Genomic DNA, 17,890 nt, shown 5'->3' with positions numbered 1-17,890 from the left:
GGGGTTAAAACCCATCATTAAAGTTTATATTATAAATGAGGAATATGATTTTAATTTTAATGAAAAACTAACACATATATCAGTGGCAGTGCACAAAAGATATCAGGCGTCTCCATTGTTTTTGGCCAGCAAAGAAAAAAGAAAATGCATAACATTTTTTTTAACATTTATTATTAACAAATGAAAATGGCTGTAGTTATTACTATTACAGTAAAGGCACTCAGCTACTGTCAATAGGAAAATACTCTGAGCTGTGTACTTTCAAGCATGACATCAAAAATGTCTTTCAAGACAAAATCAACAAATTCATTATTAATGAACTCTGAACCCCAAGTAGTTCCTATATGTTTTTGTTCTTGTCACATTTTTATTCTTTGTGGGTTCATTCATTAAACAAAATTCTGTCACAAAGAGGAACAAAAAAGAAAAATATTTATTTATTTATTGCGTAATTGGTTACTACTGACAGTTTGTCTTTGATAAATTTTAAAATGAAATATAAAGAAAAAGTGATTTTGATAAAATATTACTGGCATATGATTAATTCAGCAATGGTGTAATTTTGGCAAATTTACGACTAATAAAATATATTTGTTTAGCTTAAGGGTTCAGAGGGTTACATTAAACCCAGAAAGATTTGCCCAAAGTAACGCTGTATGACTTAGTGATGACTGACTGACCCATACAGCGTGAACAGCAAAGTGCTGGCTACACTGGAAAGCCACCTAAAACTCAATGTGTATTGAGAGTTAACATGGATGATATATACATGTTTCATATAGCTGGCATGCACAACTTTTCAACAACACTCCGGCTAGAATTCTGCAGCTGACAAACTAAACTATTTATCTGCCAAACTACTTTTGGTGAAGTTCACAATCGACATTTTTCATCTGTGGAGCACAAGTTTGTAGAAAGACATAGATGTATGACAGTAATTACTTGGCTCACATGGCAGAATAAACCAAGGAAACTTCAATGTAAACAATATGTTACATGTAGAGGGGTTTGGAATGAAGACACATACCATTACATCCATTGCCTGCAGATTGAAAATTTGATATTGAAATAATTTTTTCTCTGCTCTCATAATGTCCCTCCATCTTCTTCAGTGTTCTACCATGGAAGCTGACATCTCTTCTTGGTTCATACCTGGGATTGACAATCAAAGTAGACTGTAACACTAGCCTTAGTCTGCACTACAAATTACAGTAACACATATTCAACCCGAGGATGATCTGGGAGTGTGTGAGAATGTTCTACGCTACTGTAACAACATATACAGCTAGGACTGGGATGTCAATCTGATGTGTAATCGAAACAAACTGATGCTGGTTTGTTAGCAGACTACAGGCCAACATAACAGTATCCAGATTACAACCTCAGATCTATTTTCTTCTTTTGATGCTGTCCATGCCAGATAGAGTAATCTAAGATGCAAATTTCCAAGAATTGAACATTTTACAACAGATACAGATAAAGCAAAAATGCATTGCAGAGACATGTGCAGTCAAGCACATTCCACTCTCACACTTGGCAGTACATTTATATGTGGTAAATGATCAAATTGAACACCATACATGCAAGACACTGTAACAAAATATGTTGCCTATTAAGGGGATTTTCCTGACAATATACAAAACCCTGTATTTGAATATGCTTTAATAGGACATTCTGACCTGTCTCAGCTCTTATTTTAGTTTAATTTCCATGCATTTACAATGTCATTGCACTCATTAAAGTATTTGCTGAGATGTGGGGACATAGCACATCATTCCTATAATGCATTTTTGCTGGGTCAAGAAATTTTCTATAGTTTATCAACATCATCTAAGTCTTTTTCTTTTTTTATATGATGGTAAAAATAAAAGTGAGTGCACCAAAAAAAGTCCATTGGTAATCGTTGATTGCACAGTTTTGTGACTTCCTATCTGAGTACTGTCTTTTTGGAATTACCATTCACATGTTGGGGAAAAAATGACTTGTCTAATTTTTCCCAAATAAAAGTTCAGCCAGTTAGTCTAGAAGTGGAGTATCCTGTGCATTCCAGTGCTTGTACAGATTTTGATTGTCAACAAAAATAAAGATGTAGTTTTGCACGTTTTGTCCATTGCTTGAATCTTAGCTAAAGTGTAAGTTAAGATTCGAACACTTGTGCATTTTACTATTGTTGTACCTTGTTGGTCACTTGCAATATGACTCGTGTTTTTGTCATAAGTCTGAATGATGTCAGTTTATTTAAAAATAAACGGTTCCCATTGGACCCCAATTAGGATATACCACCTCTATCCTTGAGTCTTTTGGACTGTTGTGCTGTGACGATGCAACCAATGTAACCACATATAAATTACTGAATAAAAGACAAAGAAGAAATAAGCAAAATGTGTGGGGGGTGGGGGGTTGTATTATGTTTTGTTGCCAGAGACACTGGTGCTTTACACAAAGTAAATAAAACAATGAAGGAGGATTACCTTTATATTCTTCAGCAAAAGCTAAAATAATCAGCCAGATGACAGCTCAGTGCTCTCTTTTATAGTGCCAAATTTAAATTTTAGCCATGCAAATCAGACCTACATCCACAGGCCTACAATGTAATAAGGTCATTACAAGTGATTTTTTTTTTATGAAGTCAAGTGCAAATGCGTTCAGACCTGGGTCTTTAGTCTTTTCTTAACGACTGAGACGAACTCTGCTGATCAAACAGAGTTTGGTAACTCGTTTCACCTCCGGGGAACCATAAAGGAGAACAGTCTAGCTTCACCACCTTGTTGTGGTGGTTGTATTAGGCAACCTTTTTTTTTTTTGGTTAAAATCAACTTCTATTATTTGGAAATTAACACTTTTTTTTTTTTTTTGCTTTTTGGCTTTGGACATCACCACGATGGATTCTTAATGAAACAGTTAAGATATGCTTTGTAGGAATTACAGTGCATTTTATATGTGCTCTTTACCTTTTTAAGGGACCAAAGATAATTGGACAATTGGCTGCTCAGCTGTTCAATGGCCAGATGTCTGTTATTCCCTCATTATTTCATTGACAAAGAACCGATGAAATGTCTAGAGTTCATTTCAAGTGTTGGCATTTAGAATCCGGTGAAGTCATCTCTCAATCTGATATCCAAAGAGCTGTCACTACTCGTGAAGCAAGACAAAAATCAAAACAGACCTATCAGACAGATAGCAGAAACATTAGATGTGGCTAAATCAACTGTTTGGTACATTCCTGAAAAGAAGGAATGCACTGGTGAGCTCACCAACACCAAAGACCCCGGAAAACAAGTGTGGGGGATGACAGAAGAATCCTTTCCCTGGTCAAGAAAAACCCCTTCATAGCAGTTGGCCAGATCAAGAACACTCTCCAGGAGTTAGGCTTATCTGTGTCAAAGTCAACAATGAAGAGAAGATATCACCAGAATGAATAAAGAGGGTTCACCACAAGGTGTAAACCACTAATGAGCCTCAAAAACAGCAAGACCAGATTAGAGTTTGCCAAAAAAAAAAACATCTAAAAGAGCCTGTGCAGTTCTGGAACATCATCCTATGGAAATATGAAACAAAGGTGAACTTACCAGAAAGATGGGAAGAGAAGAGTATGGAGAAGGGCAGGAACTGCTCAAGATCCAAAGCACACCACCTCATCAGTGAAGCACAGTGGTGATAATGGTGTGGGCATGTTAGGCTGCCAATGGAACTGGTTCTCTTATTTATTAGAGATGTGACTGCTGACAAAAGCAGCAGGATGAATTCTGAAGTGTTTCAGGCAACATTTTCTGCTCATATTCAGCAAAATGCTTGAGAACTTACTGGATGGTGCTTCACGGATGGACACTGACCCGAAGTATACTGCGAAAGCAACCAAAAGCAAAGAAGTGGAATGCTCTGCAATGGCCTCGTCACTCACCTGAACTGAGTCCAAGTAAGCACACGTTTCACTTGATGAAGACAAAACTAAAGGAAAAATGCCCCAAGAAGAAGCAGGAACTGAACTCCCAACACTCGAGGCCTGGCAGAGCATCAGCAGGGATGAAACCCAGTGTTTGATGGCGTCTATGGGTTCCAGAATTCAGTCTGTCATTGACTGCAAAGGATTTGTAACCACATATTAAAAGTAACAATTTAATCTATGATTGTTGGCTTGTCCAATTACTTTTAGTCCCTTTAAACAGTGGAGAGCACCAGAATGATGTCAACAGACTTTGCACTTACAACCTGACAACTGGTTTAAAGCTTAAAAAAGTATCAAAATACCTGAACATTTTCTGTTTGGTTTTTATTCTTAACAATTCTTACTTTTGTCATTTCATTGTCAAAAGGTTAGATAATGTTAGAGTTGAACTTGTAAATACATTTATCATAATAGCCCTGGGGCATTAACTGTCTGTACATAGTGTTTTTACATGATAATTTTTTTTATAAAATACCCGCACACACTTCTTGCTCCCCTAGCTTCCACGTCTTAGTACTTTTCCACTCTCTCAGCAGCTCCTCAAATGTTAGCACTCCCATTTGTGTAACTTGAGCTACTTCTTATCTGATGCAGCCATGTACCCACACCTGCTTCTGTATAAATAAACCATGTATTGGAACAGTCCTTTGTAGTTTGCACCAATGTGTCTTGTTACACTGTGCTGTTACCCTTGCAAGTAAACGTACTGGTCTCCGTGTGTTTTCTGGTCTGGTGAAGATCTTCTTATGTTACGTGGGAGCTCTTAGCGGAGTTTCTCTCTGACAGATAATATAATGAAGATTTCCATCACACTTTACTACATAAGCAATCTCCACCTGACTTACACAAAAGTGCAAGTCCGGTGGATATTGCTTATGCGTGTTTTGCAACATTAACATGATTGAATTGGTTATACTCAGCAAAGCGTTCTTCATAGTTAAGTTCTATCTCAAGTCTCTGTTCTATTTGTTCTATTTAGTAGTGTATAGTAAGGGTAATATTGGTATATGTGAGTAGCTGATGTTACTAACCCTAAGAGAACCCAGGCACAAACACAGAGAACGGGTAGACAAAAATTACTTTATTTCAAAACCAAAGTCCATTAAAATACAAAAAAGCAAGTTACAGAACTAAACTAAACAGGAAACCTAGAGAATTTAAAAATAAGCTTGGGGGAAAAAGAAACCAAACCTAATACAAAAAATAAAGCCAATCTACAAAACCCTACAAAAACTAAGGCAAGCAAAGGCATTGTGTTAAACTTGATTGCTGTATCAAACAACTTCATGTCTGTGACAGAGGTCGGTGAATACAGCTCTTTTAAGTATGGACATTGTTAATGTTTTAGTACCTGCTGACTTCTGTGGGTTGTTCGCTGACTGTCTCTCCCTTGCCTGACTGGTGTGTTTTGAAATAGGCGAGCACCACAATTAGACAACTGTATAGGCAATTTTCATAACTACATGAAACCTGATGCCATTCTCTGGTTGTTTTCATAACGTGATCTGTGTGTGGTGATTCATTGAGAAATATGTGGACTTTTTTCAGTTTTCACTTTAAAGAGTGTTTCCCTTGAGTCGATTTTTCATTTCTAAATGCCCTTCATTTGTTCATATCATAATCTTTATACAATTTTGTGTGTCTGCTGATTATTTGCTGTTATCAATTTCAGGTCAAAGTTCATTTATTCATACAAGCTGTTATCACAGACACTGAGTTTAAATAGGGGGAATAAACTAAGAAAACAGACAAGAACAGGAGATAAAATCTACCATACTGAGATCAAATGGACCACATACCTATGGGACAAATTATAGCAACAGACCAAAAACTCCCTGTGTGAGATAAATTATGTGAGATGTTTCAAGCAGAAGAGAGGACTCTAATGTTGACTAACACAGTGGGTGCTGAGCAGATCACAACAGTTCTGTCATTCTAATGTGATTGAGGCAATTGGGGACAGTTAATGAGACTTCAAACAATGTCTCGATTTGATATTAAACTTTGGTGCCAGTGGTTGTAAATGTAACAGCTGCATCTATTTCCGGTGTGAATAAGAGGTTCAGCATTTGTCTATATTAACAGATTCCAAGAAATATTTTTCTTTATCAACAATAACATTCTGATTTCTTGCTTTCCACAAGATCTCTACATTTTATACCTTTGTTAAAGCATCTTAGTGTTTAGAAAAATCTTAAAAAGTGAAAAAACCTTTTAGTGATACAGCATTTACAAACACCTGATCTCACAATCATTCTATTTAATCTTTATTTCAATTTTAAAAAACAAAACAACAACACTGACCTCAAAGTAGTTTTCTGGCATTTTTTTTCTCCTGTCACACTTATTTTTTCTGCAATATCAAGTCCTGCACCTCTGTGAACACTCAAATATCTTCTGTGCAGTGTGGCACAGTAATGAAGCCATGAGTCATGACAAAGAAAATGAAATTTCCTTCATTGTTTATTTTACAAAAATGTAGTCTAAAGTATTATCAATACTGGAGGAAATGACAGCTAGATAGTATTACTCTTACTCTTTTCAATTTTGTAACCTCTAAAGACTGCATTTTTCGTCAGTACTCTGCATATTCACTTCAGAAACATTTCAATGTGATGAATTTATCTTGCGATAACTTACCAAAAGATAGCATACATTATACTGACAAAAGTATTGGGATTCCAAATAATTGAACTCAAGTGTTCAATCACTTCTATGGCCACTGGTGTATAAAATCAAGCACCTAGACGTGCAGACTACTTCTGCAAACATTTGTGAAAGAATGGGTCGTTCTCAGGAGCTCAGTGAATTCAAGCACAGTACTGTGATTGGTTGCCACCTATGCAATAACTCTGTTTGTGAAATTTCTTCAGTATTAAATACTGCACATTCAACTGTTAGTGGTATAATAACAAAGTGGAAGCAATTGGGAACAACAGCAACTTGGCAACAAAGTGGTAGGCCACATAAAATCACAGATTGGGTCAGTGTATGCTGAGGTGCACAGTACACACAAACTGCCAACTTTCTGCAAAGTCAAGAGCTACAAACCTCCAAACTTCACGTGACATTCAGATTAGCTTAAGAACAGTGCATAGAGAGCCTCATGGGATGGGTTTCCATAGCCAAGCAGCTGCATCCAAGCCTTACATCACCAAGTGCAATGCAAAGCATGGGATGCAGTGGTGTAAACCAGCCACCACTGGACTCTAGAGCAGTGGAGATATGCTCTGTGGAGTGATGAATCACACTTCTCTGTCTGGCAGTCGGGCTGCACAGTGACGTAGTGGTCAATACTTTCGCCTTGCAGCAAGAAGATCCCTGGTTCAAATCCCGGCCTGAGTTCTTTCTGCATAGAGTTTGCATGTTCTCCCTGTGCATGCGTGGGTTTTCTCCGGGCACTCCGGCTTCCTCCCACAGTCCAAAAATATGCTGAGGTTAATTGTTTATTCTAGATTGCCTGTGGGTGTGATTGTTTGTCTGTATATGTAGCCCTGCGACAGACTGGCGACCTGTCCAGGGTGTCCTCTGCCTTCGCCCGAGTCAGCTGGGATAGGCTCCAGCACCCCCCGCGACCCTAAGAAGGATAAAGCGGTGTATAGAGAATGGATGGATGGATGTCTGGCAATCCAATATAGATAATAGACAAGTCTGGCTTTGGCGGTTGCCTTAACAACGATACTTGCCTGACTGCATTGTGCCAAGTGTAAAGTTTGGTGGAGTGGAGAGTTTGCTGTGGGGCTGTTTTTCAGGGGCTGGGCTTTGCCCCTTGGTTCCAGTGAAAGGAACTCCTAATTCTTCAGCATATCAAGTTATTTTTGGACAATTTCATGCTCCCAACTTTGTGGGAACAGTCTGGGGATGGTCGCTTCCTGTTCCAACATGACTGTCCACCAGTACACAAAGCAAGGTCAGTAAAGACATGGATGAGCAAGTTTTGTGTGGAGGAACCTGACCTGCCTGAGCAGAGTCCTGACCTCAACCCGACAGAACACCTTTGGGGTGAACTGGAGCGGCAACTGAGAGCCCTGCCTTCTTGTCCAACATCAGTGCCTGACCTCACAAATGCGCTTCTCAAAAAATGGTAAAATATTATCATAAACACACTCCTAATCAATGTAGAAAGCCTGCCCAGAAGAGTTGAGGCTGTTGTAGCTGCAAAGGGTGGAACGACTCCATATTAAACCCTGCAGATTAAGCGTTCAGATGGTTAACTATTTAATGAAATTTAAAATACAAACTTTAAGCAGATCACCAGAAGGGTGTAAGAAAAAAAATCGTGGCTCCATCTACTCTGGATGGACAGACTCAAAAATATCCATTATCTCTTTTATCCCCTAACATTATCATAACATCTCCAACTCACAACAAAGTCCTAAACATAATTGATGCCAAAAACATAGCATCTTTTTACATTAGAATATTTGTCTTTTTTGAGCTGTGGGTCTCCCTGGTGCTGGTGTTGTTGTGGAGAGTGCCACCAACACTTCAAAACGGAAATGTTGAAAAAAATTAGTCTGAATATCTAACAGTCTCGTCAAGGATGATAGCATGCATCGGTCAGATGCTAGCAGCTGTGATTCTTAGAGCAGGTCCTCATGTCTGCTGGTCAGCCACTAACTAGTCCTCTTGTGTTATTTTTCAGCCTTGCAGCAAAGTTCAGTGTTTTTCCCAAAAAGAGTTGATGAATCAATCTGTTGGAAAAAAAAAATCAAGGACTAGAATGGGGGCTTTAAAGCACTCTTCAAGTTTTCTATCCAGGCATTAGTCAAACCCTTAAAGTCTCCCTGTTTATCAAAATTACATATTTAGAGAACTCTATTAACCCGTTGCACTTCAGTTGCGCTTCAGTGTTCCGCCCGCGGTACACTTTGAGATCTGCATAAGCAATTTGCTAAATGTCTGAAACTGCAAACGCGATTATACAAACACTATACGCCGATGGAAAGCTTAGATTCTCATGAATCCGCCGGTATAAACCACTTTCAGATGTGATTACCACAGCGGGTAATATAAACACATTTGTCCGACAAACAACGAATATCCATCCATCCGTTCTCTATACACGGCTTCAACGTACACAGCGCGACTCACATTTCCGGGTTCATTATTACACACAGATGAAAATATTCCACAAAATACGGCCATAATCCAACCTTGGACATCCAGACGAAACAAGCCAGTAACATATTTTGTCCAAAACATGTCTTGAAGTCAGTATATACGCCATAGGTCGTTTTCAAGGAAATGCACCTTGCGATGCGCGTCCAATATTCCCTGTATTTCTCGTCATATTTTTATTTACAAATAGAATATTAGCGATTTTTTTGTACTGAAAATGGCTGGAATTGACTGCAACTTAAAGGGTTAAAAAATCAATTCCTGCTTTAAAATGAAAAAGATGTCACTGTTATGAGTATGTGAGGATTTACACACGTGGACAAAATTGTTGGTACCCCTCAGTTAAAGAAGGAAAAACCCACAATTCTCACTGAAATCACTTGAAACTCACAAAAGTAACAATAAATAAAAATTTATTGAAAATTAAATAATCAAAAACAGCCATTACTTTTGAATTGTTGATTAACATAATTATTTAAAAAAAACAAACTAATGAAACAGGCCTGGACAAAAATGATGGTACCTCTATAAAAGATTGAAAACTATTTGACCAGAGTGACATGATTAACTCAGGTGTGTCATTTAATTGACATCACAGGTGTTTCCAAACTCATAATCAGTCAGTCTGCCTATTTAAAGGGAGACAAGTAGTCACCCTGCTGTTTGGTGAAAAGGTGTGTACCACACTGAACATGGACAACAGAAAGCGAAGGAGAGAATTGTCCCAGGACATCCGAAAAAAAATTATAGACAAACATCTTAAAGGTAAAGGCTATAAGACCATCTCTAAACAGCTTGAAGTTCCTGTGACAACAGTGGCTCATATTATTCAGAAGTTCAAGACCCACGGAACAGTAGCCAACCTCCCTGGACGTGGCCGCAAGAGGAAAATTGATGACAAATTGAAGAGACGGATCGTTCGAATTGTATCCAAAGAGCCCAGAGCAACCTCCAAAGAAATTAAAGGTGAACTCCAAGGCCAAGGTACATCAGTGTCAGATCGCACCATTCGTCGTTGTTTGAGCCAAAGTGGACTTCATGGGAGACGACCAAGGAGGACACCACTGCTGAAAAAAACTCATAAAAAAGCGAGACTGGAATTTGCAAAAATGCATGTTGACAAGCCACAAAGCTTCTGGGAGAATGTCCTTTGGACAGATGAGACCAAACTGAAGCTTTTTGGTAAGGCACATCAACTCTATGTTCATAGACTCAAAAACCAAGCATACGAAGAAAAGAACACTGTCCCTACGGTGAAACATGGAGGAGGCTCAGTAATGTTTTGGGGCTGCTTTGCTGCATCTGGCACAGGGTGTCTTGAAAGTGTGCAAGGTACGATGAAATCTGAAGACTATCAAGGCATTCTGGAGAGAAATGTGCTGCCTAGTGTCAGAAAGCTTGGTCTCAGTCGCAGGTCATGGGTCTTCCAACAGGACAACGATCCAAAACACACAGCCAAAAACACCCAAGAATGGCTGAGAGAAAAGCGTTGGACTATTCTAAAGTGGCCTTCTATGAGCCCAGATCTGAATCCCATTGAACATATGTGGAAGGAGCTGAAACATGCCATTTGGAGAAGACACCCATCAAACCTGAGACAACTGGAGCTGTTTGCTCATGAGGAGTGGGCCAAAATACCTGTTGACAGCTGCAGAACGCTCATTGACAAATACAGAAATCGTTTAATTGCAGTGATTGCCTCAAAAGGTTGTGCAACAAAATATTAAGTTATGGGTACCATCATTTTTGTCCAGCCCTATTTCATTAGTTTGTTTTTTTTAAATAATTATGTTAATCAACAATTCAAAAGTGATGGCTGATTTTGATTATTTAATTTTCAATAAATTTTTATTTATTGTTACTTTTGTGAGTTTCAAGTGATTTCAGTGAGAATTGTGGGTTTTTCCTTCTTTAACTGAGGGGTACCAACAATTTTGTCCACGTGTGTATGTAAAATTACTGCCGACTTTTCCACCCACCCGTCAACTGCCTTTAGATGACACCAGCTCACCTTTAAAACTAAAAATTTACTCTACATTACATAATCGCAAATAGTAATATTCAAGGCAATTCTGAAGAGTAATGATACAGTAATCCCCACCCTGTAATTTAACAGAATTGGTTCCTTAGGTTTTTATACATATGAACTGCATAAATCTGAATCTGTTTTTGAGACAGTCATTGGGAAACTGCAATTTTAAGGTGAAAATGCTCAACCGTGCTGACGTCTTCGCATACACGTAAAACACCATATGTACATGTTAACAGCCATATATCTACTGAGTTTTTATGACCTCCTGTAGGAATACAGTAGCCAATCTGTCTTTTATATAGCTGCTGCAGTTTTAGTCATCAAAGACCATCAGTTTTATTGAGAGTGCTGGATGTGTTTATGGCAGTGGGCTTGAGCATGTAGCTACAATATATACATCTTATTAAGCATGATTTAGTTCCTGTCAGGAGTTGTTTTTTAGCTGATGTAGAGCAAATCATTTACAAGTACACACCACCTACAGTGGTGGGATTTTAACTTCTACCTTATGTGCAGGTGTATGCCTAAAACACCTTTTGTACTGTCTACTGTAGATTCTGATCCAGAAATATCAGTTCATCTAATCAAAGACAGCTGGCCTTCACTACAACAATAGAGACATTTCAGATTTTCCTGTTTAATAGTTCTGTTACAAGGTCATTGGAAGTTTCAGGTATCTCAAGAACATTTAGGTTCTATTACAAGCAGATGCCAACCACTGTGTCTTAACTCACAGTTGTAAAGACACATGTTGAGGACATCTGGTAAGACCATGTCTAAGACTATGATCCAAGAAACCAGAGTTGCATCAGCCTGTCTGACAGTCATTTTCTTCCTCAGCACGGCTGGCTGAATTGTGTGAAAAGCACTGGAGAAACCTCCCTTGTTGAAGATATTGTTAAGCTTATTGGCTCCGTTGATGTTCAGGTCCAGGGTATTGTCTCCTCTGGTAGGGCTGTCCCCAAACAGTCTAAAAGCAGAAAAGGGTGGGATCCGGAGTGTTTTCCTGTAGCCACGTATCAGTTAAACATTCCATTCATGGAAGTCCCTTTGATGCTTTACCAGGGCTGCAAGTTAATCCATCTGATTGCCTAACAATCTCACATTGCCAATAGAAATCAACAAATCACACTCCAGTAGTAGGATGTGTGAATCACAGACTGTTCCCATCACTTGACCAAATGAAGGAAATGTGTAATATCTTTGCAGTAAGATTGACAAATAGATCCTCCGATAGCTAAAGGTCTTTCTGCTTCAGCTGACTTATTTTGCCCTTTAATTACATTTCATAAGGGAGTGTTTGGGAGACATCTCTTTTGCTTGTTACTTTTTCTTTCTCTAGTCCATTTATCTGAGGATGGCGCTATTATCATTTGTTGGAAAGATGTAACACAGCTCACACAATGGAGTTAGTGCCTCGCCTCTGTTCATTTTACATAAAAGCCATTGTATTCAAGTTTTTAATAATGTGTTGTATTGTCTAGCCTTGTCTCTGCTCCCCCTTTGAAGACCCTCATTGTTTTGAGAATTGTTAGTCATCCAAGAGCTGCTAACATCGGTGGTTTAGGAAGAGATGCATGAGACATCATTCTGGCTCAAACAAATTTTAACAAAGCCTATTTACATTGGCAAAAATATGATGTTGCATTAGAAACTATTTGTGAAAATCTTTTTTATTGTTGACACTAACAGAAGCAACACTCCATAGAATCTTTGCTTCTTTGAAAGGGGCTGCTCCAGCAAGTTAGAATACACTAAGGGTAGTTACTGTTGGTGCACTGTGTCTGCAACAACCTTGTCTCCACAGAATTATGTACAACTAAACTACATTTGCATTTTGAATAAAACACAATTGGAAATAACTGAACTTTTACCAAGAGGATCAGGGTTCGCCCCCATGGGATACCATTCATTAGACTAAAGTTTAATTTTCAGTTTTTAATTACTTTTTACCAGGCACCAAATATATATCGTGATTTAAACTAAAATGCAAAGCTTTCACAACATGTTTTAAGATCTGCCTCTTTTCCTGGGTTAACAGGGTGTAATTTATTTATTTTTTGTTCAATTCTGTTTTCCTTTGCTTTACTCATGTAATTACAGGGATTGTGTATTGGGCTCTAACACCTCCAGAAATGCAGGTGACTTACAACTCTGTGCTGTGCTGGAACGCAACCTGTGTACAAAGGATGCTCTGTTAATTTGCTGTTCATGTTGTGCCATCTGTGTCAGCACAGCACAGCAGTCTCTCAGTTGACACAAAAGCCAAAATATCTTCAATTTTTGTGTTGTTCATTGTTAACGCTTCTAAATCCCTAAATCATATATTGCTGATAAAACTGTCTTTCTGTGAAGTAGTTCCAATAGGGCTAAGAAATAAAGCTGAAAAGTCAAGTGCTACAAAATGTTTAATTACAGTCAGTATCAATAATTATTGCAAATTTTTTTAGTAACCTATTTTTAATAAAGACCGGCTAAAACAATATTTTATATTAAGCCATTTTAATTTAAAAGTAGCTACCAAACCTATTTATCAAGGTACAGAGTGAATAATTTTAATGTTACAATAAAAACTAGAAAAGCACTCAGAGAGTGCAGACCTCTGCCAAGGATAGAGAGGAAAACAGGAAACCCATGCAGTAAAGGATCATGAGCTGGAATTGAACCTGCGTCTCTGACACAGTTCTGTTTACGGATCACCTTCTTAACCAGTTGAGCTATCTGGAAACCTTGTTCCAACTTGTTGGATGACATACTAACCTATGATGCTTTTATCATATTTTGGACAACATACTAAAGCATACTAAAAAATTCAAAGTGATTCAGAATCCAGGATCCTTTCCGGATTGCCACCAAAATTAAATCAGCTCTTCTTCTTACCATAGTCTACATCCCCTCAAAATTTCATCTGAATCTGCCCAGGCGCTTTTGAGTTATCTTGCTAACAGACAGACAGACAGACAGACAGACAGACAGACAGACACACAAACACCGGGTGTCACATAACCTCCTTGGCGGAGGTAATGAAGAACACATATATAGAAAACTACACATAAACATCATTCAGAATAAAGAAATGATGTCATCTTCATACATATAAAATAAAGAAAACTAGAAAACCAGACACACAAACGGCGACCAGGATGAAGCCAGGGTTAAGATTTTGCATGGGTGGCCTGGACTGGCCACTGGATACAGACCCAGAATTCATTAAATATAAAATATAATACAGTAATCTTATATATAACTTAATCATCATTTTACATTTTACTATCTGAACCCTAAGCAATCTGTGACCCTTTTTTGGTTGTGTAAGATATTTCCTCAATGTGAGTTTCGTTTTACTGCAATATGAAGTCCCACGCCTCTGTGGAAGCAGTACGTCTAGAAGTATAGATCATTCCTTTATCCTTATTTATTTTTATTTAGGTGAAAATGTATTTTTTGTGCGTGTTTTTCATTCCTGTGTAACGTTGAAATAATTACGTGTGCCTTGACATCAAGGCTAAAGTTGTTCAATTCAAAAGAATGTGGGAAAATCAAAATAAACATTTTTTTCCCCAGGTCTTTATTAAAAATAGGTAATTAAAAAATATACATTAATATCAACTGATTTAAAAAAACAAAACATATTGTAATGCATTTTCAGCTAAATCGCCCAGCCATCCGTGCAGCTCACAGGGATCAACGATCCAGTTGTCAATTTCCTGGATTTTCTTTACAGTTTTCTTTACTTTTTATTTTGAAGTGTTTTCATGCTTTGTTTTACTGCCTGTTTGATTGTTTGCTCTACTTCACTTGCTCCCAATTACTCTTCCATTGTGTATTTGTTTCCTTGTTCTCTGCTCTGCTTATGTCTCTGTGTTTCTGTGTCAGTTTTAGTTTGTCTTTGTTTTTCTTCTTGGACTTATTCACAGCTAACTTCAACAATGATATTCTTTGTTGGACTTGACGTGTTTTTTCTGGATTCTTCAGCCACCTTTGTGATCCCTGTCTTTCTTCTGCTGCCCCAAAGTTAATTTTGTTGCTTCTGCCTGCCTGTGTAGTTTTGTCTGTGACTTCTCACCAAGTGTTCATTGTAACACTTCATATGCAGTTTCCCAAAACACAGTTATTTTCTGACATTAAGCGACGTGAGTGATCTGACATTAAATGATCCACACACCATCCTCTATTTTGATGGATGAAGTACTTAGTTTTCACACTTGTTTGTTTTCCCAGGATTATTCCCTCCATCCCAATAAAATCTTGGATGGTTTAACCTTTCAATCCAGCAATTTGGACCTCCAGATAATAATTATGATTAAAATTGTCCCTCAAGTTCATGTGTCAGGTGTCTTATGTTTGTTTGGTGACTACCAAACTACACCTACTCAATGCCTGAATAAGTGTATTGTTCTTTTCTGTATTCTGAACTAGCGCAGAATCTGGAAAAGGCAAAAAGTCAGAATTTAAAAAAAATAAAATTAAAATACAGCCCTCCTCTTGCAAACCTTTTCTCGACCCTGTCTGAGCTAAGCCCCTCCTGTCAGAGTGTCATACGCTTTTATATGTGCAAAGCTAATCAAGTTAAAAGTTGGCAGTAATTTGTGACTTTACCCAGAATTTGTACCTTACTTTCCAGAGGGAAAGTCTTCTGTCTGTTCCACCAGCACATCCTGCTGCTTTGTCATCTGCTCGGAGTGAAAAGGCCTGAGATTTGCTGAAGTATCACGTTGCAGGCCAGATTTTCTAAATCCTGAAAATGGAGTCAAGATGAAATGCAGACAGCTAGTTTCCACCCAGACCAGTGGAATTTCAATATGCTTAAAGGCCACCATGTATCCACAAAATTACATTCTCTGCATTCACATTTATGTTTTGTAGGAAGCACATTTTCTTTGGAAAGGTCTCCAGTGTGAAAGACCCCTAACGTCTGCCTTTTCACTCTTTTTTATCGAAGTAATTTTTTTGGCATTTTTGGCCTTATCATATAGGGCAGTGGAGAAATAGACAGGAAACATGGGTAGAAAAATGGGGAATGACATGCAGTAAATGGTCATGCAATCCCATGACCGCTGCGTCTGAGACTATTGCCCCTGTTAATGGGTCACCCACTCTGCCAGCTGAGCTATCTTGGGCCCTGCATTTTCACTTTTGGTCACAAAAAAGGCATAGCATATGTGTCAAATGTATGTTGATTAGAAACATATTTGTGATGCATTAGAAACAAATGTAAACTGGTGGAAAATATGATCCGTCCAAAAATAATTGAGAAGACAGTTTAGTTGTGCAAAAAATGTATTTGTGGACACTCGGTTATGAAAGGTTATTATGAAATTTTTGCTCAGTGATGACAAAAAATATCTTCTCTACCCAAGATTTAAATGCATTTGTAGTGGCAAAATGATAAATTAACAAATAGATGCATTCTTTGCTGAGTTGAGTCATGCAGGGTTGCCCCAGAAGTGGTCGTGCTCCAGACCTTTGGAGTCTGGAGCACGACCACTAGTAGGTGGACCACTATCATCTCACAATGAACTGCCCCTAGACCCTCAGCAGTCTGATTGTCAAGTGATTTCTTTGCTTTATTTTTCTTCACAGCATCCTTCCCATGAAGCAAGGCATTCTGCTGGGCCAGTACCTGGGAGCCTTTAGCCTCATGGACACATTCAAGGGGCGCTCCCAGAAACAGGAGTAAGAGACGGAGAGAGAATCTGAAGTGAAGGATGACTGGAATGGACGAGTACTAAAGCCATCCACATGAACTTTTATTTTGATGTTAATTTTAATATTAATCTTAGTATAGTGGTATGATACTTACAGAGCAGAGCAGAGCAGAATGAGTTTCAACACTTTAATACATGCCTAATTTCAGTGGTTTATACTTCAGCTTCTCTCTGTATCTATAACCTCTGTATGTGTAATCTGTACTTGAAGGATTTATATCCATGGTAACCTGTTTTTTGAATTACATTATCATGAGTGAAACATGCTATTGATAGTAATTTGTAATTTATTAGAAAAATATGTTTTAATAATCAGTAGTAGCACCACTTCTTATGGAATTTCACTTTCAGTCTCATTTAAAAATTAAACTGCTGATCTGGTTTTTGGATAGTGGAGAAATGCTCTCTCATCTGATATGATGATAATAAAGCTTCATTTGATTTGATTTGATTTTGATGGTATACCAGGCAATTTTAGCCTCCTATGACCTGGCATATTGTTCATTATAGTAATAACAACAACAGTAATAATAATAATGATGATGATGACAATAATATTAATAATAATATTATTATCAATAAGAATCTAAATAAAATAATCGATTATTAGATGTTTCCCGATGATTGTATTTATTGGTTACTTCTTGTCCCAAATGTTTTTAATATTGCAGTGTTTAAGTCGAAATCATAAAAATCATTAAAATAACAAGCGCCAGAGCTCAGAAGTCATACTTTGGAAAAATGGACAGAGCTAAAGGAGATTTCTAAAGAAATATTCACATGAAACTGGGTACTTCATGTAGTTTAGAAATGACCTCTTTACATCTCTGTGTTTTGTTGCATTCACCCTGAATAAGCAAAGTCTGTGTTCTATTCAATTTACTGACTTTATCCGCTGATAAATCAATGGATTGCCAAATTATAACTGTTGAGCATGCTGAAGAAAAGCAAAATGTTTCTGAGCGCAAGCTGCTTTGCATGTCATCCATCTTGCTGTTCTGATGGATTTGGTCTCTGTGTTAATGGTTCTCTGTTTTTCAGCGATCTGAGTGTCCTGAATTTGGACCCAAAATGCTGTCTGAA

At 37.9% G+C, this 17,890-nt stretch overlaps 1 protein-coding gene across 1 annotated transcript in view; it reads left to right on the top strand.

Moving 5' to 3' along the window:
* The window catches only part of LOC110965365 (epidermal retinol dehydrogenase 2), a 58,470-nt gene extending 41,054 nt beyond the window's left edge, over positions 1–17,416 (top strand). Inside the window, exon 7 of the mRNA XM_022214384.2 lies at positions 16,683–17,416. Coding sequence (XP_022070076.1) covers positions 16,683–16,779 — 97 coding nt within the window. The 3' untranslated portion in view covers positions 16,780–17,416. The remainder of the gene's footprint in view (positions 1–16,682) is intronic.
* Positions 17,417–17,890: the final 474 nt, after the last annotated feature.

Source organism: Acanthochromis polyacanthus, chromosome 9 (genome assembly GCF_021347895.1).
Source record: "Acanthochromis polyacanthus isolate Apoly-LR-REF ecotype Palm Island chromosome 9, KAUST_Apoly_ChrSc, whole genome shotgun sequence".
Classification (NCBI taxonomy): Eukaryota; Metazoa; Chordata; class Actinopteri; family Pomacentridae; genus Acanthochromis; species Acanthochromis polyacanthus.
The sequence above is the reverse complement of the archived record's forward strand: the minus strand, read 5'-3'. Positions and strand labels throughout refer to the sequence as shown.